Source organism: Manihot esculenta, chromosome 2 (genome assembly GCF_001659605.2).
Source record: "Manihot esculenta cultivar AM560-2 chromosome 2, M.esculenta_v8, whole genome shotgun sequence".
NCBI lineage: Eukaryota > Viridiplantae > Streptophyta > Magnoliopsida > Malpighiales > Euphorbiaceae > Manihot > Manihot esculenta.
In genome coordinates, this window is record NC_035162.2 from 30,660,098 (window position 1) to 30,686,102 (window position 26,005).

General features: G+C 31.6%; 1 protein-coding gene across 5 annotated transcripts; it reads right to left on the reverse strand.

The window, feature by feature from the left end:
• Positions 1 to 241: 241 nt before the first annotated feature.
• LOC110609234 (probable LRR receptor-like serine/threonine-protein kinase At1g06840) lies at positions 242 to 16,121 on the reverse strand. Of its 5 annotated transcripts, none has more exons than XM_043953153.1 (21): positions 15,872 to 16,117; positions 15,474 to 15,660; positions 14,991 to 15,141; positions 14,532 to 14,603; positions 14,344 to 14,415; positions 13,984 to 14,127; positions 13,810 to 13,881; positions 13,591 to 13,662; positions 13,380 to 13,454; positions 10,499 to 10,567; positions 10,272 to 10,340; positions 10,025 to 10,096; positions 9,766 to 9,852; positions 4,857 to 4,931; positions 4,268 to 4,764; positions 3,398 to 3,559; positions 2,856 to 3,139; positions 2,259 to 2,310; positions 1,826 to 2,076; positions 1,393 to 1,527; positions 242 to 807 (listed from the first exon to the last, which is right to left on the reverse strand). In XM_043953153.1, the coding sequence occupies exons 2-21, from the start codon at positions 15,613 to 15,615 to the stop codon at positions 460 to 462; spliced, it is 2,901 nt and encodes a 966-aa protein (XP_043809088.1). In that variant the 5' UTR covers positions 15,616 to 15,660; positions 15,872 to 16,117; the 3' UTR covers positions 242 to 459. The 5 variants fall into 5 exon arrangements, with proteins under 5 accessions (XP_043809088.1, XP_021604367.1, XP_043809084.1 ...); XM_021748675.2 differs by having other exon boundaries at positions 15,806 to 16,117; XM_043953149.1 differs by having other exon boundaries at positions 15,474 to 15,618; positions 15,728 to 16,117.
• Positions 16,122 to 26,005: the final 9,884 nt, after the last annotated feature.

A 26,005-nucleotide genomic window follows, 5' to 3' on the forward strand; every position in this document is an offset into this window, starting at 1 on the left:
TATTGTCAATAATTTTAAATTTCATAATTTATAACATAATACATATATATTATTTTATTATGAAGAATATTTATAATTAAATAAATGATAATTCTGTGCTTATCAAAATATATTATTATGATATTATTTACTTATTTTTAGAATATATATTATTTTTAATTAATTTTTAAAAATTTTAACATATTTAATTTTCAATTTATAAAACAAAAATTTCGTATCTCGATTCCACAATTATGCAGCCAACCAACACAATCACAAAATTATCATATAATTTAAAACTAACCACTTACAACTTACGTGGCAATTTAAGATAATTTTAAGTTTTAATTTTTGTAATACTATTGGTTGAGTGTATCACTTCAGATATTTAACATCAAGTCTATCTATTACCTTTACAAACAAAGTACACCAAGGCACTTCATAGTCAGCAGTTCTTATTAAATGTTCCCACAGTGCCATTCATCTGGGAGTGATGCTAGGAATAAATCCACTCACGAGATCGCTACCGGAAATATCAGACGACATGAAAGGATGCTTCACCATTGATGATGAAGATGGTGATGAACTTTCTAACTTTTCAGGATCACTGATAACTGTATCTGTTGTTTTCTTGTCAGACTCTGGGACCATCAGCCATATAGTTTCAAGTTCTCGGACCACATCTGCCATTGAAGGTCTTGAATCTGTATCCTCCTCACAGCACTTGATTGCTAAATTCAAGAATTTCTCCACAGAGTTGGAAGGATAAGAACCCATACGTCCATCAATCACAGAGAATATCATACCAGATTGGTATGAAATATTGACCTGATGTACATAAAATCCATAAAATATTAATTTAACAAACTATGTCAACAGACTTGGCCCAGGTACTTAATCCAAGTTAATATTAATTTAAGAAAATTACCTAAAAAACTTAATTTAGTAATATTCACAAAAGTAGAACACTATCCAGCCTTTATGCAACCCACCACATATAAGCTCATTTGTGCATGTAAAATATTTTCTATATTTTTTGGCGTTTGGGACACTGAGAAAATTTAATCAACGAAAAATATTTTCTTAGTGAAAAAAAAATTAATTTAAGAAAAATAACTTCCTTTTTTGAAAGGAAGAAGTCATTTTCCTTAAAATTGTTTATTTTTTTTTTATCAAAAAAATATTTTTGATTGACTAAATTTTTTAAGGATCCCAAACACCAGAAAATACGGAAAATATTTTCCTCAAAAAAAAAATTTCTATGAAACAAACGGAGCCTTAAATATCAAACATTTGTTTCTACATTTTCATCGAATTCTTTGAAAATGAAGAGATGTCATGTAGATCTAATTTATTCCAATGTTTACTACGTGTAAGACAGACTTGAACTTCATTTTGGTGGTAAGCTATTACCTCTCGGACAATGTTTTTTCCATGCGAGATTGGTTGCATCCCTGTCAACAGCTCCAGAAATACAACACCAAGGCTATAAACATCACTCTTGTCTGTCAGTTTATGTGTTAAAAAGTATTCTGGATCAAGGTAACCCTGCAAAATCAAAATAATATTTGAGACATCAGGATATCACAAATTTAACTAGCTTTTTCCTTGTGGATTTTGGAGAATGAACTGAACAGATAAGATTCAAATGTTGTTTCTCCTACCCATTTGCAGGTTAATAAACTGTGATGAAATTCATTAATCGTATCAAAGATGTCCAAATGTGGACACACTACAAAATGGGTGCTAATGGTAAAAAAAAGAGGAACAAAGACGAACAACGTCAACTAACTGAAGAAGGGAAACTTGGAAATTTTGATAGTCTTTCCAGAGAAAATAAACTTACAGGAGTACCCTTTACTACTGTGGACACATGAGCTGGGATCGAACCTTCAATATCAGGAACTGGAGCCAGCCTTGAAAGTCCAAAATCAGCAACCTTTGCATTATAATTAGAGTCGAGTAATATGTTGCTTGCCTTGATATCTCGGTGGAAAATTGGGGGATCTGCGTCTTTATGTAGGTAGAGGATGCCCTTTGCTGAAGCCAAGGCAATTCTCAATCTCAATGCAAAACTCAGGGGTTCTTTAGACTTGGCTGTGATACCACCCACAGACAAGATGAATCAGCTACAATACTCAATACACAAGTATATAGAAAATTATAATTAAATTGACGATTTTATATAGAAAGAAAAGAGATATCTACTTTAGCTGGTTCTTGCTTACTGAATGACAAATAATAATAAAAAGGAACCCCAAGTAGAAAATTATTTGTACCAGAAAGATGATCTCTAAGGGTGCCATTTGACATAAACTCATAAACCAACATCTGCAGGCATAATGGAATACATGATAAGCTTTTCTCAAATGATAATTTTTGACATCACAGGATAAATAAAAAGAACAAAAGAGTTATATATCTGGCATAGAATGCCAAAGTTTTCCTTGTCGGTGGAATCACTTGAAAGGAAATGTAGAAAAAATAGAACAATTCCTGCGGCTCCTAAATATCATTTCTAGATTGAATTGTTTCTTTATTTTTCTTGAAATTATTCAGCAATCAGAACAATAAAATATAAGCCTTCCACGTATGTCAAAGTCGGAACAATTGTCCCAAAGTTGTGGCCTAGTTTTTAAGGCTTTCCTCACACACGGTGAGAGCACATATGCTTCGACTGTGAGGCTTGCAACATTGCAGGAGAGAACAGAGACTTATGCCTACAGCTTACTCTATGCCTACGATTACTCTAGTCAGGGATTTCACTTGACTCCCTAAATGGATGAAAAAACACAGGCAGGATTTGATTAATTTAACGAAAATGTGAAGACAATAAAGATGAATTTAAACATTTGGGAAATATATTAGGAAGGTACCTGTTCACCTTCTTCATCACAGTATCCAACCAAAGAAACGAGATTCCTGTGATGTAGCCTCGACAACAATTCTATTTCTGTTAAGAATTCCTTCTCACCTTGCAAAGAATGCTCCTGAGCACGTTTGATGGCCACAACCGTGCCATCAGCAAGAATGCCTTTATAAACTTTTCCATATCCTCCTTGACCAACTTGAGCGGAGCTATTAAAATTATTTGTAGCCAAGGCCATTTCAGCATAACTAAAGTCCTTCACGCCATCAATTTTTAGAAAGGCTTTAGATGCTATGCACAAACAGAGGCAAACGTTAGACATGGAACTATTTTGACCAACAGATCTTACTTTCAAACACTTGAACAGCATTACCCATCAATCTCTTAAAATAACATAATAAAATAGTATATCTTATTACACTATGTTTAAATTTTAAACGATACAGACATGGCATCAGAATATGCGTTGTTATAGCCCAAAACTTGAGAAGGCATCATGGACAAACATAATTTATAAGCATTTGCAATCTAGTAATAGGAAATACTTACCATGACGTCTTTTTGAAATTGCACGGTAGCCTCTCATATATCTCCTCAGGATAATAAGTGAAACAATTGCAGATAATGTAACTGTACCAGCAATTGCACCCAATACTATGCCAGCCAAGGCACCCTTGCTGATACCAGATGATGATGGTGAGGTTATAAACACTGCAACATCATGAGAACCATAAGCAAAACATCATCAAATTTATGCAGCAACTCTGTCACATCCTTGTGTAGGAGAAACTAAGCTAGATGCATAACTTACGATTTTGTTCGTCAGCACATCAAAATTCATATTAAATTAAGCTTTATGATCATTCAGTTTCATTATAGGTTATAGCAAAGGCATGACATGCATGGACATGATGAAGTCCAAATGACACCAACAAGAGGTGCTTTACCCTTGACACAATATATTGCACAAAACTGAATAACACCTCTCCACATCGATAAGTACAGGCAAGCTTCAAATATGCAACAACCAAGATTATCACAAAATTATATGTTAAGTATAGCGAATTCTTCCTATGATTATTCAGCAAGCATAAAGTACTTCCTGGCATTACAAATGCACATTAGAGGACATGTTTATGCAAGAAATAAGTGAATACAGCTTAACTGCTCCTCAATATTGTTAAATGCATGCAAAAGAACTAAGTTAAAGTTCATCTTATTGCTAATAGATGAAGTATGGTAACTTTTCACAATCCTTGAGCTGAAAAAAAAATAAAATAAGGCAATCCAGAATTACTATTTAATCACTTGAAAAGTGCATAAAAACGTGACACCAAGTTCAAATTATTTCACATGTTCTACCAGATAAGATATAAGAAGGCTGAATTAAAATAGGCACTATTTTTGTTTAAGACAAACCATTATAAGGGTCCAACAGGGGGAAGTTCAGAAGCTCATAAGGTCCAAATATAACACTATCAGGTATAGTCCAGTCGGTGAACTTGCTCCTGATACGGAGAACCTCGCTTGCATTAAAGACATGAGAACTCTTGTTGCTAGCATCATAGAGAGGAAATAGCTGAAGTTGCATTTCCAATCTATGTCCATCTTCCCATTGGACGTTCTCAAGGTATAGCTGATAAACCTCCAAGTTCAGACCAGTGGTCAAATACACTTCAAACAGCTCTTTGTATTCTAAAAAATCGTAGAATCCAGGACTTTTCAATCGATATCCAACAGTCAGAGGGGCAGCACAAAAACAACGCACAGGAGATGTTGGGGAATATGTATAAGGACAGGCTTGAAGGGGACAATCCTCAGTAGTGTTTGCCGAACCCTGGTTGTCTACATTGTCATTTTGAGATCCACAAAATTGAACCAGGTTGGAAGTTGAGCATACAGGATTGCCTTGTAGCCTGAACATTATTCAGGACTATTAGGAAGTGTATTGGTAAACATGTACATCATGAACATAAAGACACAAAGTTATATGAAAAGATAAGCAAACCATAGTGAAACATTCTGAGGGAGACTGATAGTGCCATCACCGGAAATGTTTGTCAGTCTATTGTTCTCAAAATCCCTGCAATATCAAAGAGTGGAAAAACCATTCATTAGAAAAAGGGATGTGAGATACTACAAAATTATAGCAGATCCTAGAGATTAAATGTTCATTCTTAAAAGTTATGTTGTTAGCAATCCAAAACCTTTGAGGGTCTACTATAGGCGAAGGAAGAGAGACATAGGAGATCAGTCCAGGAAAAAGGGAGAATCGGGACAGCTGAGAATGCAGACAAAAGGGGATAATACAATTAGCGGGAATCATGGATGACAATCACTTGGAAATGATTGCTGCTTGGGATAAGGGTATAAATAAATGAAGAATTTTGGGAGGAACTGAAAAATTTTGGGAGGAATTTTTTATTCTATTCTAATTGAATTGATTTTTACAAGGTTTGAGTATTTATACACAAAGAAGTAACTTAAATTAGAAATATTTATAATAAGAATAAAATTCCTATAATCAAGTCTAATTAGAATTCCAAAGATCTGAATCCTCCTAATTAGGAAACCTGTTGTGCTGGTCAACACTACCTTTCAAATTGGTGCATAGATATCACACATGACCAACTTGCAAATTAAGATGTGATAGATTTTGTTGTTGAGTCTTTTGGTAAACACATCAGCTATCTGTTCATTAAAAGTCACATGATTTAATATCAAAATATCATTTATTAACTTCTCTTTAATAAAGTGTCGATCAATCTCTACGTGTTTTATTCAGTCATATTGAACCAGATTGTGGGCTATATTGATGGCAGTTTTGTTGTCACAGTATAAGAGGAGTTTGTCTCTCTCCAATAGTTTCAATTCCTCCAATAATCTCTGCAACTATAAGAGTTCACAGACACCTTGTATCATCGCTTTATACTCCACCCTGGCACTTGATCGAGTAACATCACTTTGCTTTTTGTTTCTCCAAGTGACAAGATTTCCTCCTACAAGTGTGCAGCAACCACTAGTCGACCTCCTATCATCATGGGATCCAGCCCAAATTGCATCTTGAATGTGTGTATGCGGAGATGATCGTGTTTAGAGAATAAGAAACCTTTTCCAGAAACAAACTTTAAGTATCGCAAAATGTGAAAAACAGCTTGCATGTCAGACTTACGAGAATCATGTATAAACTGACTGATTAAGCTGACTGCATATGTTATGTCTGATCGAATATGTAAAAAATAAATCAGTCTGCCTACTAACTTCTAATATCTGACAATATCCACCGATTCACCAATTCCTATTTGTAGCTTGTGATTGCTCTCAATGAGAGTTTCTACTGGTTTACAGCCTAACATACCAATTTTTTTCAAAAGTTCCAGAATGTATCTTTCCTGAGAAATAAAAATTCCCTTCTTTGATCTGACAACCTCGATTTCTAGGAAATCTTAAAATTTTTCCTAAATCTTTAATTTTAAACTTTTGAGCCAAATGTTTTTTCAGTCGAGTTATCTCTTCAATGTCATTCTCTATCATTATTATATCATCAACATAGATTATGAGAAGAGTAATTTTACTCTTATGATGTCTGATAAATAGAGTATGGTCAGCATTGCTCTGTTGATAACCAAAGAAAATTATAGTTTTGCTGAATTGATCAAACCAAGCTCTGGGTGACTGTTTTAACCCATACAAAACCTTCTTTAGCCTACACAACTTTTCTTGTGTTTTTTCATCAGCAAATCTAGGAGCAATTTTCATATACACTTCCTCCAAGTCTCTGTGGAGGAATGCATTTTTCATATCAAATTGTTATAGGTCCTAGTCAAGATTGGCAGCGCAAGATAGCAATACTCTGATTGAATTCATTTTGGCAACAAGGACAAATATCTCCTGGTAATCCACTCCATAGGTTTGAGTGTATCCTTTGGCAATTAGTCTGGCCTTGAATCTTTCAATATATCCATCTGCTTTGTATTTTACGGTGAACAACATTTACAGCCAACTGGTTTTTTTCCAGGTGGAAGAAACATCAACTTCTATGTCTTATTTTTAGTCAAGGCTTTCATTTCTTCAATAATTGCTCCCTTCTAATTAGAATCTTTAAGAGCTTCTTCCAATCCTATGTGATAGACACATAGAAAATAGACAAAACAAAAACTCTATAGGATGGAGATAGAGAATCATAAGAGAGAAAGTTAGAAAGAGAGTGCTTTGTACAAGACCTAACTCCTTTTCTTTGAGCAATTAGTTTATCCAGATCATCGATGGGTTTAAGGTTTAGGGATGACTCACCAGATGGAGAAGAGGAAGATTCATGACACTAAGTAGACTGTACAATGGCTTTTTTTGCTTCTGTTGTGTCTCTTCTTGAGTATCTCCTTAAATCTTATTTATCCAAATGCCCAATCATTATCTTTTCCTAGTCACCGTTAGTCTCCCTTGTATAGTAGTCTCCTCTAAATTAAAACACTCTAGAGTTATAGGACTAAGAATCACCTCTTCTCTCTCATTGTTCTCCCCCTGAAAAGGTGATTGAATAGTACTGAAGTAAGGTTCAATTTCTCTAGACGTAACATTCATATTGATAAAATATTTTTTTGAGATGGAGGGTGGTAACATTTGTAACCCTTCTAAATAGGAGAGTACCCAACAAACACAAATTTAAGAGCCCTCTAATCGAGCTTTCCACCTGTCCTAGTATGAACAAAACATGTGCATCCAAACACCTTTAGTGGAACAGTATAAGCATTTTTCCCTTGTAGCACCTCTAAAGGGCTTTTAAGGCAAGTGTTTTGAGAGGCATTCTGTTAACGAGATAAACTGCAGCTAAAACTACATCTTCCCAATAGGTTTTTAGAAGGTTCATAGTGAAAAGGAGAAATCGAGCTACTTCCAACAGGTGTCTATTTTTTCTTCCAACAACACCATTTTGGGACTAGTGTAAAGACAACTAGTTTAATGCAGTATTCCATTAGACTCCAGATAAGCAAAAAAAGGTCTATCCATGTACTCTGTGCCATTATCAGTTCTCAAAACTTTTCTCTAAGTATCAAATTGAGTATAAACTATCTTGTGAAAAGATTGAAAGCAATAAAACACATCACTTTTTGCCTTTATCAGATAAACCCAAGTCATATGAGTGAAGCAATAAATAAAAGTAATAAACTAACGATTACTAGATAGTGAGACCATTTGAGTAGGTCCCCAAACGTCGGAATGGATGGTCACAAAAGGCATCGTACTCCTATTGTTACTGGAGGGATAAGAGGTTCTTGTATACATAGCATACTCACAAGCATCACAAACTAAAGAATCACATTGAGGCCTGAAAAATAAATTAGGATAAAGTTTCTCTAAATCAAAGAAGGATAGATGTTCTAACTATCGATGCCATTGTATGATTTTTCTAGTTGACATCCTGATTTCTGTGGATATCCTAACCGTCGATGCCACTGTATGATTTCCTAGTTGACATCCTGATTTCTTCCAAAAAGAGTCCGAGGTGAATTCAAACCTAGATTTCCTTTTAATATATATAAGCCATCAAACAGTCTACTATAGTCAATCCTCTTCCCAGTTTGAAGGCCCTCAATAACACAATGATCAGAAAAAAAACTCAATTATTAAAGGTTTCGGTAAGAGCACTGACAGATAAAAGATTAATAAGAAAACGAGAAATATAGAGAACAGAGAATAGCTTAATATTAGAAGTACAAACAATCGATCCGGTTCTAGAGACAAGAATAAAAGAGCTATCGGTTACTCTGACTTTGTCCTTTTGTAGACATTGTGAAGGTAATTAAGAAAATTTTTAGAGGAACCCGTCATGTACCTATTTGCACCAGAATCAATAATCCAAATAGTATAAAAAACACATACATCACCTCCATTAGTGCCTTTCTTATCTAATATTTTAAAGGTAAAAAAGCGCTAGCAATACAAAGAGGCAGAAACGATCAAGTTACTGTTAAAACACCTTAAACAACCCAAAAGAGAATTTGATCACGAACAGGGCAAGTCAAAAGGGCGACATGCAGGAAAGAGGGCCCGAAAAGGAGCACCGACGGGAAAGGACACCAGAGGAAAGCTCACGCGCCAGCGCGTGGAAGGAGACGCAGAAGCTGTGGCAGCGCGAGCCTCACGCACATGACTTTGCAGCATTGCAGCTGGGCGGTCTGGCTAGCGACGGTCCGGCAATCCTCTTGGTGCCGATGGTGAGGTGTGAAAAGGTCTCTAAATAGGTAGTATCAAAAAGGTAGATCTAGGGTTTTGAAACCTTAAAGAGAAAAAATTAAATTTAAACCCTAAAATCAGGAAAAAGTTTTGATACCATGAAGAATTTTGGGAGGAACTGAAGAATTTTGGAAGGAATTTTTTATTCTATTATAATTGAATTGATTTTTACAAGGTTTGAATATTTATACACAAAGAATCAACCTAAATTAGAAATATTTACAATAAGAATAAAATTCATATAATCAAGCTCTATAATCAAACCTAATTAGGATCTCAAATACCTGAATCCTCCTAATTAGGAACTCTTTTATGTTGGTCAACAATAAATAAAAGGGTAGTCACAGTGAAGTGTATGACTTGTCTTCTTATTACTTGTCTTCTTATTTTCTTTTCTAAAATGCATTACTGCTTTGGCTAGCTTGAGCTAGACAGGAGATTACTCCTAAAATTCTTATTGTATCCTCTGAGGAGGTTCTTTTTAAGTAATATTAACACTTGTCCTTGTTGTATACATTCTTAATTGCTTCTCACTCTATCACATGTTGACATATAAAATCTTTATCTTAGAAACCAATAATAGATGTTCAAGAGAGTTCACAAACTGGAATTTGTGTTGGCCTTTAAACTCTGACTGCAGTTTTACCAAGAAAAAAAAATGACATTTTCATTTTGGCTCTTACAAGATAAGCCTTTCAGATGCATTCAAAGTCTGACTTTGCCAAAGGGTAGATGGAATGGAGCCACTCAATGAATTGTTTGCAACTGACCTGTCATGGAAGAAGGTTAAGCCATTTATTTTACTACAGAGAACAGAGTTCATTTTTCTTTTTCCATATGCATTTATTAGAATCAAAACCTTACTGCTTTAATAGAGACAAGAATTTTGCTCAGCAAAACCTATTGTAACAATTAAGAAATGAGAGTTAAGAAAATGCTCACAATCTTTGAAGATTAGGCAAGCTCGAAAAGTTGGCAGGAATACTTCCAGTAAGATCATTGTTAGATAAATCACTGTAAATATTGGTTAGCTAGTGAACATCAGCACTGAAGAAAAATTAACAACAGCATAACCTTCAGGATTTCAAAGACACTTTGGGATTGTTTTAAGAAAATACCCATACATTTTATTCAAACCAATTCTACAAAGTGCAAATAGTGCTACAAGTGCAAGATAGTGTAATCTTACATGTTTGTAATATTCTCAGAAAGCCTTTCAGTAGGTATGGATCCATTTAGCTGGTTTGAACTAAGGTCTCTGAAAATTAAATCAAAATAGTGAAAAGATGAACCAGCACAGATCTCAAAATAGGAATAAATAAAAGCTTATCCAGTCTATGCATTCCAACTTCCAATTGGAAAGCCCATAATTTTCAATTAATGTTTCATAAAGGAAAACTCAAGATATATACTTACATATATCCAAGGTTTGTTATCCTACTCAGATCAGGGATTGGACCTTGCAAATTACAGTTTCTGAGACTCCTGATAAGGCCAAGGAAAATGCATGAGATAATGTTACATAAAAATAAAATGCAGGAATAACATAACCAACATGCTTTGACTATAATTTGGAAGTTCATTAAGCTTCTATCTAGTAACTAGTGACAGCCAGTTGACATGATAAATCCTCATTTCAACTACAATACATAATTAGTCTTCATTTTAGGCTTGGATGTTGCTACTTTAATGTGCATAAGGGTGCAAATGAGCTAAGCCGAGCTGAGTATGATTAGTATTCAAGCTAATTTGTCCTATTCTAAGTTAACTCAAGCACAAACTAAGTTCAAATTTCACTGTTCAATCTTGTTTTGAATAGAAGATGCCAAGCTTAGTACTATGATCAAGGGTTAAGGAAGAAACTTTTTTTTTAACAGTGCTCAAATAATCTTTCTACAACTTTCACACTTTGTCACTCAAGTTTGGTTTTTCATCAAACAAGTACCCTATGATTTTTCACCTTTACTTTATCCCTTGCTGCCATATAATGCCATTAAACCTCCATATTAAATTAAGTACTACATCAGCAAGCCATTAACAGGAGGAGGGATAGAATAATGGCGCTTAACTACTTGGTACCTTTTTTATGAAAGACAAACTTTTGTCCCTTGAGTTATAAAGTGCAAAACCACATGTCACTTTTCATGAAATTACCACTAAAAAATTAAAGACTCCACAGCAGTAGATTCATCCAGAAGGGCCAAATGGTCTCAAATTTCCAATGAAATTGAGGCCTCCTCATAAAGAGGAGGTGATGCCCCCCTTACATAACTTGTATCCATGTTCCTCTAATTAACTTTTCTTTCATAGCTCAATTACTTATATTCCAAATTCAATATGTTATAGTTTAATTTTTTTATTTTATTCACATGACTACTACAGCAAAGGTCTCAAAACATACTTTAACTTTAGATTACTTTTCTACTAGACGAAAGATTGTAGGTTAAAATAATTTATGTATCGACTCATATGAAGGAGCTCTTTTCCCTAATGGTGCAAATAAAAAAAGCATTTTCAGAAAAGGGATGACCAAAAAATTTATTTCTCTAATAGCGGTATTTTGGCCACATAGTATCAGTCAAAGCCAAGTCGTGGTTCAAAAACAGGAGTAAGAAGAGAAGCAAAATTTTAAAGCATAATGAGCTGAAAAGAAATGATAAACAATCTTTCAAAATGAAAATTAAAAAAAAAAAATCAAGTTATTTAGATTTAGAGAAGTGTATGAATTAAATGAATCGAGTATCTAACATATTCATACTTCACAATTTTTCGTAAGGTGATAACGAAAGGTATAACTTGTACAAGTCGTGAAATAAAATGTGACTTGCTGACTTGGCAAATGACTAGAAGTAAGTGAAGCCCACAAATTGGCCATCTTTTTAGTTTTTTCTACATTTAAAAATCCATTTTAAATAGCTAGACATTTTAGAAAATTATGGAAAATCAATACAATAACATAATATTTTGAAATCTAAATTATTTCTGCATCAAAAATAAAACTTTTGCATTAGAAAAATCAATAATGCAGTAAGGAGAACAAATACATAGTGTTTAACTATTTAAAATTGATTTTTGCAAGTAGAAAATAAATAAAATAGTGAAAAGTATAAGATGGCTCAAGTCATGAGCTTGGCTCACAACTAATATTGTTGGCCTATTACGACTTGCTCAAGTCGTAATTCTTTTTCTCGAGTTGTACAAATCATAATCTTTTTTCACAACTTGCTCACATGAGCTTTAAAATTTTATCCATATTCTATAATGTGTTTTTGAATCATGATTGATAATTGACGGGTCAAATTCACCCTTATTGGGAAAATAATTTTTTCTTATACTTTTGTTGGAAATATTTTCCTGCATGCCCGCTTTTGGAAATAAAAAAAAGCATCATATCAAGCTTAGTTGTAAAACAAATACAAACACACTTATTCATGAATATAATTGGGTTTCAGTGTATACATTTTCATTTGTTTATTAAAGGGACCAAAAAATCTCTGTTCCTTTCGGTTAACAATGTAAACCAAACCAACAAGAGATGAATTTTTAAAACCAGAAACTAATTCTCAAATTGCATTATTTCAAAATATCCATAACAAAATCTGCTGAAATAATAATAAGCTAGCCCCTTTATAGAGCATCCAAACCTAATCAAATTAGGAACATTATCCTAACTAATTAGGAATAAACAAGAATCTTAACTCTAATTAAAATAGGATCCTAACTTAGCAAAATCGTTAGTTCCTATATTTATGTTTCTTCCTAAAATAAGTACTCCTAAAATCTCTAGGAGCATGATTTGCTTCATCTAACTTTATAGAGCTACTAGCAATTGCATGAGTTATTCAATGAACGAGTCACATGTTCACTTAGAATCCTGTGGCTGTGCACTAAAATTTTAATTACAAAGAATAGTAATTAAGAAATGGGTTGCCATAAACTGAAAGATTATCAAGTAAAGGGACTTTGATGACACATTGGACAACCCATCAATCCAAAGCCTCAAATTGTAGGTGAGGGCTCAATAATACATCCTATGATAGAAACATACAATCAACTCAAAAGCCAAAGCTTAATAATGAAGCCAGCCCATGCATTATGTTTATAGGTCTCATGTTGTGTGTTAATCAATTCAAGCTTGACAATGAAGCTTTATAATGGGAGATTTAACTCTTTAACAATGGTCCAGTGACCTGAAGAGTTAATCTCATTCATAATTAATATATAGTTGCTAGCAAATTGCTCTGCATCCTGGGCTCGTAAAAGTACTTCCAAATAACATATTGCATTTTGCACTTACAATTTCAATAGTTGAGTCATGTTGCCATATGAATCTGGAATTGTTGCCCCATCAAAGTTGTTGTTATCAAGTTGACTGAAAAAGCAAAAAAGAAATCAAGGCAACATAAAAAAGTTAGAACAGAATCTACAAAGATAAGACCTATTATAGAGGAACTGACATAAGAAAACATGAATTCCTGCTTCATCTCTGGGGGGTAGAGAAACCATACAGTATTAATAACTTTGGCAATTCAGAAAGCTCTGGTGGCAGATGTCCAGATAAGTTATTGTTATCTAGCAGGCTGCAATCACATTCCAACAAATGAGCGAAGTAAGGGACTGGACAACAAAGGGTAGCAATAAACTGAACCAAAGATGTTCACAGACCCTGCTATAGCTGCAAAAAAATGCCACATTTCTCACATAAGACTAGACAATTTTCAACTTACAAGTGAAGAAGATTTGGTAATCTTGACAGTTCTGGTGGGATTTGCCCGCTAATTGAATTGTTATTCATGTGACTGCTCAAAAGGGAAAAAAATACACATGAAGTGAAAAATCAGTAAAAGAATCAAATGTACACCAGTTGTGTTTAGGCTAAATAGCATCAGAGAAACTCTCACAAGTGCTGTGCACTGTTCAAGTTTGCAAATGACACAGGGAGGGATCCTGATATATTGTTCTCATCAATCTGTATTCTGTTCAAGTTTGGAAGATTGCCAAGCTCTTCAGGCAAAGGACCTGTTAATTTGTTTCCATTCAAAAGCCTGAAAGCACAAGTATCATAGAATAAGAACTCAAGGTAGATGTCTAGAGCAAAGGAATGCGAAAATAAAATAACTATATTCAGATTTTTGCTTTCCTCAATATTAAATAAATGAGATTAAAAAAAACAATCGTAAAATTTAAGAACAAAGAACTTTTCAATGTCTAAGTTGATGAGCATATTTGCATTATAAGTTAAAAGTAGTAGTTTAACTTACAAGAGTACCAAAGATTTGATGTCTCCTATCTCCTTTGGTATACTCCCACTTATATTGTTCCACATAAAATCCCTTCAAGAATACCAAAAGAGAGTAGTTATCATCAAGGCGGAGAGAGAGAAGAGAGAGAGATACAAATATCCACTGTCAGGGAATCTTTCAGGGAAAATAAAGTAATCTGTGCTTACAATATTTGCATATGAGATAAGCGACCAAGTGATGGTGATAAAGTTCCCAACAGGTTCATTCCAAATAGTTGCCTGCCAAAATGAAAAAAAAAAAAAAGGAATGAACATATTGTTACAAATAGTAGCCAAGTGTACTAAAACTACATATAATTTTCAAAGTTTGAGTGTTATTGCCAGAAAACAGCTGCTACATAATGCTTGTCATAAATTAGCAGTCAACTTTTAAAGCAACAAAAAGATGAAAAGGAAAAATCACTATTGATTCTCCAATTCATTGATATTTGATGATATATTTTGAAAAAGTGACCAATGTTCAGCATATAGTATCTACCTTTGAAGGATGCTATGTCGAATATTAAATAAAATAAAATAAAAACTGGAAATATATTTGACTTTGACTGTAACCAAAAGAAAAATGCGACTTAAATGCTCATGAAAGGAAAAGATGCAAAATCATACAGTTCTCTAACATGAAGATAGCCATCATCCAATGTTGTATTGAAGCACAAAACTCCAGTCCAAATTGATGTGCAGGGATCCCCACTATTCCAATTGCTCAAATTTTTATTGACATCAATCAAATTGCTCTTCACATCAAGCAGTGCACTCACTGCAAATTTAAGCATATACAATGTTGAGCAACTCATTTGCTTGACCAACTAAAGATTATTGAAGAAATAATAAGATCTTTCGCCAATTTAAGCGATTCAATACGTAAATGTATCATATTTGGGTGAGTATAAGCAGTTTAGGTAACACTGGTTTTATCATGTTTGACTTGAGTTTCAGATTAGAACTTTATGCACTTTCGCATCACCTCATATTAACTCAGCATTTCGACAATAATTGCAGGACAAGTTATTTGCAGAGTTCAGAAAGCTCTTTATTTAAACTAAAAGAAAGGGAAATAGAAGAAAAGAGCATCAGTTCAAGGAGAAAAACCTTCTAAAGGATCAGTAACGGCATCTTGTGCTTCAATAAGGAGTGGAGACCAACACAGCCACACAAGCAAAACGGCTCCAAAAGTGACAGTTCTTGTTTTAGGAATCCCAAGAATGGGAAAAACAACAGAATCCTGAAACATCTCCTGTTTACCCAAAAATCCTTAAAAATTATACAAATACTCCTCCTAGTGACAAGAAACAAACAACAGGAATTCAACAAATTAAAATTTTAAACAAAGCCCACATATATACCAAGAAAACCAGTGCGAGCAAAACCTCCAACCACTTGAAAACAAAAGAATCGAGAAATGGGTAGAGAGAAAAACACACCAATGGTAGTCTGGTAGAAGACTTGAAATAAACAGAGAAGGAAAACTAGAAATTGGGAGGTTTTACTTGGTATTATTCTGACCAGGTCGCCATTAGGAATGCAGCAGAGGTTGTTGATGATGATGATGATGATAGAGATGATGTAGCTGATACTGATAGCCATATTTTTCATTTGCTCCATGCAATATTATTTGTTGAATATAAACAATATATGCGTGTAAAGAAAGAAACAGAGAGGGAGATAAAGCTGGCAGGTGTGATCCTTTAATCCCTTTGTGGATATTTGACTTGTGTGGAATTTTTCCTGGTTTCTAATTCTTGAATGTTTTTAATTTGCTTCAAGAACAAACGCATGCAAGAAAACGAGGCACCAATTCAACTACTCCCAACCAATGACCTGGGTGGAAACTCCTTGGATGGTCACGACCCCAGCTACATGTGTTTATTATTATTATTATTATTAGATAAAATTATTATTTAACCTTTATAGTTAAAGAAATTCAGTATTTAACTCTTTAACGAATTTTTTCATTAATTTTAATTGTTAATTAAAATAAAAAAATTTTAAATATATTTAATATTATAAAAATTAATTAATATATATTTTTATGAAATTAAATAATTAATTAAATTTTTTATATTATAAAAATTAAATAATATAACACTTAATTAAAATTGATAAAAAAATTAATTAATAAATTTTTAAAAAATTTATAAATATTTTAATATATTTTAAAATTTTAAAAAATAAACTAATGAATTTTTTATTTTATAAAAACTGAATAATAAATTATTATTATTATTATTTAAAAAAATATATTATTTAATATGGTATAAAAAACTTACTAATTAATTACTATATTTTGCAAAATGCATTATAATGTGCATAAAATTTTAAAAATTTATTAATTAATTAATTATTTATTTATTCTATTAATTTTAATATTTTATTATTTTATTATTTAACTTTTATAATTTAAAAAAATTTATATTTTTTAATTTTATAAAAATATTTATAAATTAATTAATTAATCTTATATTTTAAATTTTTTTATAATATTTAATAATTAAAATTAATTAATAAATTTTTTAAAATATTAAAAAATTTAATATATTTTTTAAAATAAAAAATTAATTAATTAATTTTTCTACATCACACAAATAATTTTAATCAGTAAAAAAATAAATAATAAAATAAAATAAAATATTTACTTAAAGGCTGCTCATATCTATAAATGTTGAAAATCTAGTTCTAATAAAATTTGGATATTTTGATAGAGTGTTTGACTATGTTTGGGTGATTATTTATTTTGGAATTCGGGCCATCAGGTATTTTGTGCTTTTAGTATTCATACTTTCAAGATTCAGAATTTTGTATTTATATATAGATTGGGTAGGGCGACTAATATTCGGTTCAAATTGAAAAAATCGATTGAATCAAATTAATTTAAAAATTTGGTTCGATTTTTCATACATATCGGTTCGATTTGATTTTTAATTTCAAAAATTTTAATTATTTCAATTATGTTCGATTTTGATTAGAAAAAAATCAAAAAACTGAACCGAACCGAACCGAACCGATTAGTGATAATAATATATTTTTTTAATAATATAGAGAAATTAAATCATATTAAAATTAAGATATTTTAATTAAATTTTAAAATACTAAAAATAAAGTGTAAAAAATAAAAAAAATATTAAAAATTAAAACCGATCAAACTGAATTGAATCGAACTGAATCAGATCGGTTCGATTCGATTTGATTTTTGATCAAAATCAATTCGGTTTGATTTTTATAAACACTAAAATTTCAATTTTCAATTTATTCAGTTCAATTCAATTTTGAATCGAACCAATCGAATGTTAACCGTTAAGATTCTGTATCATTAATCAATATATTATTAATTTTTTCGTTTTACTTCCATCGGCGCACTTATATCAATTTTTTCTATTTTAATTTTACATTAGTTTTTAAAATTAAATTATTCTTCCATTTTTAATATTTTTTATTTTTCTTATTTATTACAATTTCATCCATCATATTTATTTATTTATCACTCCCACTCTATTTCTTTCTCTCATTTGGCACAGAAAATATAAAAAAATAAATTAATGGATAAAATTATAAATAATTGCAAAATAGAGGAAATAAATTATAAATAATTAAATATTTAGTGTTTTATAGTAAGATTTTTTTTAATATAAAAAAATATAAAATCTAAAAAAAATAATGAGAATTAGTGGCCTTAGAATTTATTTGTATAAAAATAAAAGAAAGATTTATTTTTTTTAGTGATTTGATCCTGCAATATTTTTTCGACATGTTGTGTGAATGAATCTAATAACAAATCTAATAAGAGTTAAATTCAAATTTAAAATGAAAATAGGAAAAGTATAAAGAAAAAATATGTTAAAGAAAAATAAAGGATATTTTTTATTTTAAAATCTAAAAAAAAATATAAATTCGATATAAATATATAAAATATACAAATAAATAGTAAAAAAATAATTTTAAATAAACTAAAAAAAACTATCAAAATAGAAATAATTTTTAAATTTTATTTTTTTAGGATTTTTATAGTTATATTAAAATATTAATAGCAAAATGAATGAAATGACCTAAAAATATGATGGGAATAAAATTTAGAGATCAAATAGTATAATTTTTAAAATAATAAACTATTATTAATGATAAAATCTAGGGATTAAATAGTAATTGTTATTAATTTTAGAAAAATTTATTATTTCATCCCTATGTTTTGATAATAATAATAAATAGATCCCTAAGTTTTAGATATTAAACCTTTAATCCCTGATAAATACCTCAGTTAAAATTACTATTCTCTGTCTAATACAGCTGTTAATATTGATGATTTTAACAATGAAAAGGAGAGAAAACTTTTAAATACCTAAATTACCCTCTCTTTGTTAGCTTTACCTCTCCTTGTTATTTCTCTCTCCCCTGCCCCCTCTCCCTGTTATTTCTTCTTCTTGCACAGCCTTTATGGTTTCTCCTTCCATGTCCATTTATCAATTCATTGATAAAATTTGTGTTCTATAGAACCAAAATTCAAGAAAGTTGATTGGAGTAGGTGAACAATATGAAGGGCTTTATTTTCTCAAAGGAGTGGCTTTGGTTCTCGCTTGCAAAGTTACCGATATTGAGTCTTTTGAGTTTTGACATATGAGAATTAGTCATCCCTCTTCTAACGTAGTAGATTTAATTTTTAAAAGTTGATAGTTCATGTAGGGACACTAATAAAGCTTGTGATGCGTGCTTTCAAGCTAAATAAACAAGAGAAGTTTTCTTTCCTAGTGACAATAAAGTCAGAAATTGTTTTGATTTGATATATTATGATTTATGGGAACCTGTAGAGTTTCAGCTTGATATGGTGCGACTTATTTTTTAATGCTGGTTGATGATCATTTTTGAATTGTATGAATGTGCTTGTTGAAGGGAATTGACAATTCAAGAAAGATGTGAAAATTATTAGAAGCGACAATGGAAGTGAGTTTATATGTTTGAAAGGCTATTTTCTTGAACATGTTATTTTACATCAGACATTTTGAGTAGGACGCCTTAGCAAAATGGACATGTGAAGAGAAAACCGTTAGAGATATATGCTCTAGAGCAATCTTTTGTATTATATTTTTATAATTAAACATTCCATTTGACAATTAAATATTTTTTTATATTAAATGTTGACATTCCATTCTTGAAGATTTAAGAATAAGTGTGATGGAATATTCCTATACAAATAGCTATAAATTGATTAATAATTGTAAGATGTCTCATTGGTCATGATTTGTCTAGTTTATACTGTCATCTCTAGCCATCTTTGTTGATTTGCATATATATGCTAATAAGAGTAGGATGGTGAATTACATACCATTTGATATGAGATGTCTAGACAGACATGTGAATTCTTATGGTGATAAACAATCTGAACTAGTAACATTTAGATAAGGAACATATAGAGTTTATTTTTGTTATTATCCGCTTGTCTAAATCATAATAGTATATATAATTTTTAAGCCTAAAATAACATTTATTTCATATATAGGTGGTTTAAGTGTAATATCGCTTACATATACTATATACAGGTATATAGTGAATGTTGACACAAGTTAGTTATATGTAGTTATAAGGTATTAGGCAACATAGGATTCTTTAACTTGGGTAAACGGGTGGAATTCTATGACCGAAATGAATTATTCTTGATATCCAAAGTTAATGGTCAGGATAGTATGACTTGATAGAAAAATAATATTCTATTGTAAGTCAAATTAATTAAGAATTGAAATTAACTATTACTCATATGATTCAATGTGTTAGGGTTTGATATTATTGTGGCCTTAGCTTGAATTAAAATTCTATAAATAAAATATTTTAGTGCATAATAATTTATGATCGAGATTCTTAAGAAGTTAATGGGCTAGATGTGAACCATAGTTTATGGAAATTGGAAAAAAATTAAAATATTATTTTAAATTAATAAGAAAGTGTTTTTAATTTATTGTCAATTAACTATGAACTCAAGAGGTCACACATAATATCAATCTTCACATGCTAAGTTAATTTATTTATTAATTAAAGTGTTAATTAATTAATTAATTAAGAAATTAGTTTGCAATGTGATTGCAAAAGTCCTAGCACGACTTAAACTAAATTTAATATGGATTATGTAATTTTATATTTTATTCATGTGATGAATAAATTTTCTATGATATAGAGAAAGAAAATAAATATCTCATAATTTTGATACAAATTCATTAATATAATTAATTAATTTATTTATTTTTTAATTAAAAATTAATAACATATAATTATTGCATATTAATTATATAAAAAAAAACACATTTCATTTATCCCAAATATCCTACGTATAGCTTAGGGGTTTTTAATATCTAAATAATTTTAAAGATAACTTTAAGATTTGATTTAAGAGTTAACAATATTTTAAGGGTTGGAATTTCAAGGGTTACATTAGGGGTTAGAGAAAGAAAACATTAAACTCTAATAGTAACTTTATGAGATGAACCAATAGTTTTTTTAGAAAATTCAAAAGTGGAGTACTGTTGCCCCAATGTGTACTGTACAAAATTGCCAGAGAATGGTTGTGCTCCTAGGCTAGATAAAGGAATATCCACAGAATGTCTAGCTGAAAATGCATTAACAGAACTGGCATATCGTGCAAAAGCATTAAGAGTACTACTTATCGGGGTCTGCATCTGAAATGGATTATCTTAAATACCAATCTGTTGGAATGACCACTGCGTCGGGGTTATATGAGGTGGCGGCATATAACTACCATGTGTCCATGTAGTATATTGCGATCCACCTTCTTGTGGAACACTAGGTCTTGCTGATGACTGCCCAACCTCATCAAATGATCGATGAGTATGGAATAAAACAGGTGCCGGAATTATGACATTTGCCGGGATAGTGGTATGTACATCAGCATCAGCTTCTTGGCATGAGCTATGTCTATGCCTAGATCTCCTCGACGGGTCAATAGGCTCGTCAGGTCATTTGGCATAGGTTGCACCCGAGGTGCCAACTGTGGTAGAGGTACCTCTGTTATTCGTTTCTTTTCCTCTATGACATAGAACATAGTTATTGTTTGTCTTTCAATAAGATCTGTACCCAGATTAAGAAACTGTAGATTTATCAAATGTATATTCTCGATACCATTCTCCTGTTAGCATTACAATAATTAAACATTGATATGTTAAAAAAATAAACATATGAAAATTTAATGAATAATAAAATATTACCACTGTGCTAATAGCTGCACCACGATGCGATATACATCGACGAGAAACTCTTCTATACCATTCTAGGTACTCTGAATGATAATGTAGTGTCCCATCTAATGGTGCTGTTTCAACCAACCTCTGCCATCTATCTTCGCCTATGGCAATTCAACGCGCATGAATTGTAATCCAATTACTGTCAGATGATAATAGAGATATATTATGAAGATAAGCTGGCTGGCGTGGTGGATTTGGTATTGGTTGTTGCATGCCAAATTGGCGCAACACTGCATCTGGTTGATACCGTTCTACCACATGGAAGCAGATCAAGGGAACCACTGCTCTCCATGTGTTACGTCCTTGCATGCAATACAATGGTAATGATGCAAGGAGTTCATCGGAATATGACTCCCATACCATCTGAAGTAAAAAATATATATATTTATTACAAATTTTTAAGAAATATTATAGTAATCAAGTACATTCCATAATTTATATAATACCTCTGGGTTACCCATTCTGACAAATTTATAGCGTATTTCTGTCAATACATGTGTCACGACTTGAGTGATACGTCATGCATTACTCCACCTAAAATTATTATAAAAAAACACAAGAATTTAATATAAATGCATAATATGCAAATCATAATAATGTCATAATAAGCATAAAATACTAACTGACTTCCCAGTGGAGTATCATTATGTGGGTCTCGTATATTTATAGATGGTGATATTGAAATAAATCGATTCTATGCCCATATCTAGAGGATGTGTAAAGCTCCACCTAATTCAGACATTCTCGGATCAGTGGCCCGACAAAATTCCCTATATAACCAAGCAAGACAAGCTGAACCCCAACTATACACGCCTGCTCTATGTAAATTATCAATAAGATGCAGAAACATTAGGTTAACCCTACTAGAATTCCTATCAGTGAATAGGGAACCCCTAATGATTCGCAAAATATAAGCATGGGCATTTCTCTGGACCACTTCTTCATCAGCATCATCTGGTAGCTCATTAAAATTTTTGACTAGCCAACTTAATGGCAAAGAGCTACCCTGCATTATATTAGCAGGAGGTACAAGTCATAAGATATCTTGACAATACATCATCCAATTTATAGCAGAATTACTTATATCAGCATCTCCATCAATAGGTAGGCCCGAAATAACACCGATGTCCTGAAGAGTAATTGTACACTCTCCCACTAGCATCATAAATATGTGTGTTTCTGAATGCAATCTCTCAACCAATGATGTAATTAAATGATGATCTAGCGAAAAGAAGCCTAATTTGACAGCACCGTAAAATTCAGAAATTCTGAGATATGCCTCAATACGAGGATGAAAATCCTGCTTCAAAATACTCACAGATAGCCTACAATATAGCGACTCATTTGCAATTTTCTTATTCCAAACTGACTATGATCTATGAGACTGCTGTTGTGTCAATAAAGACTGATCATGAGGACCCAGACTCATGTAATCACGATAATTTTATCTACTCATCATATTTGTAAAATAAAAAGTGAATAAATAAGTCATAAATTGATAATAATTATCATTAAAAAAGTAAGTATGAGTAACATGCAATGTTAGCAGATACTTCCACATGCGATAGTTGCATAATATCATGCAAGTAATTTGTACATTATGGGTCATATTCAGAGAAGTAGTATTTATCAGAAAATTCACATGCAATGCCGAATAAACACAACCATGCATTTTTTATCATATAAACCTATAATTTAAATTTTACTACTAATTTACATGCAAATTACAATTTTTTCAAAAACATAAATATCTTACTAATTAATTACAAAAAATAATAAAATATAACATATTTTTATAAATAATATATAATGACTTACTTGTATGAAAGAAGATCACAAATTTCATGCGTCCACTAATACCATATTGGAAATAGAGAAAACTACAAAACGCAATTTTTTTTATTAATAAATTTTCATTTATATTAATTTCATCAAAAAAAATTTATATAAAACATACCTATTTGGTTGAAAATTTCAACTCTGCTAATAAATTCTTCCATGAAATAAAATAAATATGACAGATTAATTTGAAAGAGTATGAGAGAAAAATTTAAAGGCGAGAAAATTTAGTTAATAGGGTTGGGAAGAGAGAAAAGGTAGATTAATTTGAGAGAGTTTGAGAGAAAAATTAAGTAGAGAAAATTTAGTTGAGAGGGTTGGGAAGAGAGAAAAGAGAAGAGGCCGGGGGTATTTATAGGGGAGAGGGTGCAATGGGGGAGAGGGAGGGGATTTAATACGGCACTTTAAAAAGCGCAGTATTAAATGCCTCTCAGCATGAGACAAACACGCCTCCTGTTGAGAGGATATTTCCTCTACTGAGCAGCTGTCCCATCAGCAGGAGGCGTGTCTGTCTCCTGTTGATGATTTTCTGTCCCGTCTGGTCTTTGCCAGGTGCAGAAATCTTTGTACCTAGCAGAGATTTTACTACACTTCAAAAGTGCGGTAGAATATATATAAAAAAAAATTTTAATTTCTACCGCACTTTTGAAATACGATAGAATCAACAGGAGACGTGCCTACCTCCTACTGACGGGACAAAGATGGGACAAAAACTTGTCTTTGCTAGGTGCAGAAATCTCTGCACCTGGCAAGATTTTACCGCACTTTTGAAGTGCAGTAAAATATATAAAAATAAATAAAATTCTACTGTACTTTTGAAGTGTAGTAAAATTTTCTTAATTAAAAAAAAAAGTTATTCTTCCTTTACTAAAATTGCCTACCATGCTTTACAGTGTCAACTCACCCCGATCCGGGAAAATATTTTTTTCAAACAAGGGTTTGAGAAAAAAAAAATATTTCCCTTAAAACAGTAAAAAACCCAAATTTTTTCTACCATAACTCTCGCTTTTCTCCTTTTTCTTAATTTGTGGAGAGGAATATAAAAAAAAAGAAGTAAACTTTTTTTTTCCCATGGGTTGGAGAGAAGATAATAATAAATAAGAGTAAAAATTTCCTTCTTCTTGCATTGAAAATATTAAAGGAAATTATAGTTGAAAGTAAATTTGCTATTTGATCCACCTAAAGTTTAGAGTTAATAATTTTACCATCTTTAAAAAGCATTTGGCCTGGCAAAGAGAGGGTGAAAGACTCATCTACACACTTCAAGTTGTTGAAGATTGGTAGTGTGGACTAATTTTAGAGGACTTGCATTTGAGAATCTTGCACTCCACTTAGAGAGTCTATAAAAGGTAATCCTAAACCTTGCTTTAAGATAGTTTAATTAAACTTTTTTTCACCCAAAATACGCTAATGGATTTTATCTTTAAAAATTAAATGTGTTGTGTTGATGGTTATTTCTTGATACTTGATAATTGATTAATCTTAAAGAAATTTACATTGAATATGTAACTATAATTAATTAAGAGTAAAAATTTTAAAATGATATTTTTACCTAAAATTTATTTACTTTTACCTTGTAATTTGATTAAAATATATCCAGTTTTCAATTGGTATTAAAGCATTTGTGTTGCAAAATTGTTTTAAATTTGCTGGGATTGAAATTTGGGACTTTTGGACCTAGTAAGGACTAAAAGAAGGAGGATCAAAAGGAAATTTTAAGGGGCTTGGGAAGAGTGTTCTGCGTTAGGGCCGTATCATGGCCTAATGCAGAACAGCGCCAGCGTGGTCTGACCACACTGTCAGCGTGTGCCCAGGTTGTGTCACTGTGCCAGGTTACGTAGTCTGGTCGTGTCAAGGTGCAGAAGGCTAAATACGAGTTAGATCCGGTGTTCTTCACTGTTTTTTAAGATGCAAAATTTACATTAATATCTAAATTTAATAATTAAAGTGTTTAATAATCAAAGGTGCAGAACGCTAACCTGAAACACCCATCCTTCAGCATTGACTGCATGGTCTGCGCGAGTTATATGGCCAGGCCGAAGATTACATAGTTACACGGCCCAGGCATGACATTGAGCAGCGCGCCCTAGGAGCCTGGCAATGCAATCGCGTGTTGCAAGTCATACGACCGCTTAGGATGAGTACTATTAAATTTAAATTGAAAAAATTAATTAATTTTTAATTTAAAATTTTAATTTATTTTTTAATTTATTTCAATTTAATTTTTTATTTATTTTGATTTAATTCAATTTTTAATTTTAAAAATTTTAATTATTTCAATTTGGTTTGATTTTGATAAAAAAAATAAAAAAAATTAAACCGAATCATTTAGTGATAATAGTATATTATTTTCAATAATATAAAGATATTAGATCGTATTAAGGCTAAAATATTCTAGTTAAATTTTAAAATATTAAAATGTCAGCCACAAAACTACAACTGTATTTCGAGTCAAATACCATAGAAGTCAAAACAAATTACCCTTTGTAGAAGGTTCTACATAGGCCAGAATTGTCAAGGCGGTTATCTATTTGGACGGTAATACTA

What these genes read in the sequence shown, in the direction of transcription:
- LOC110609234 (XM_043953153.1), bottom strand. Translation starts at nt 15,615, where the DNA reads ATGTTTCAGGATTCTGTTGTTTTTCCCATTCTTGGGATTCCTAAAACA. An exon ending in TTGAACAGTGCACAGCACTT is followed by an intron (nt 13,882 to 13,983) that starts GTGAGAGTTTCT and finishes CCTTTTGAGCAG; the next exon opens with TCACATGAATAACAATTCAA. An exon ending in GCATCTGAAAGGCTTATCTT is followed by an intron (nt 4,932 to 9,765) that starts GTAAGAGCCAAA and finishes TTGATATTGCAG; the next exon opens with GGATTTTGAGAACAATAGAC.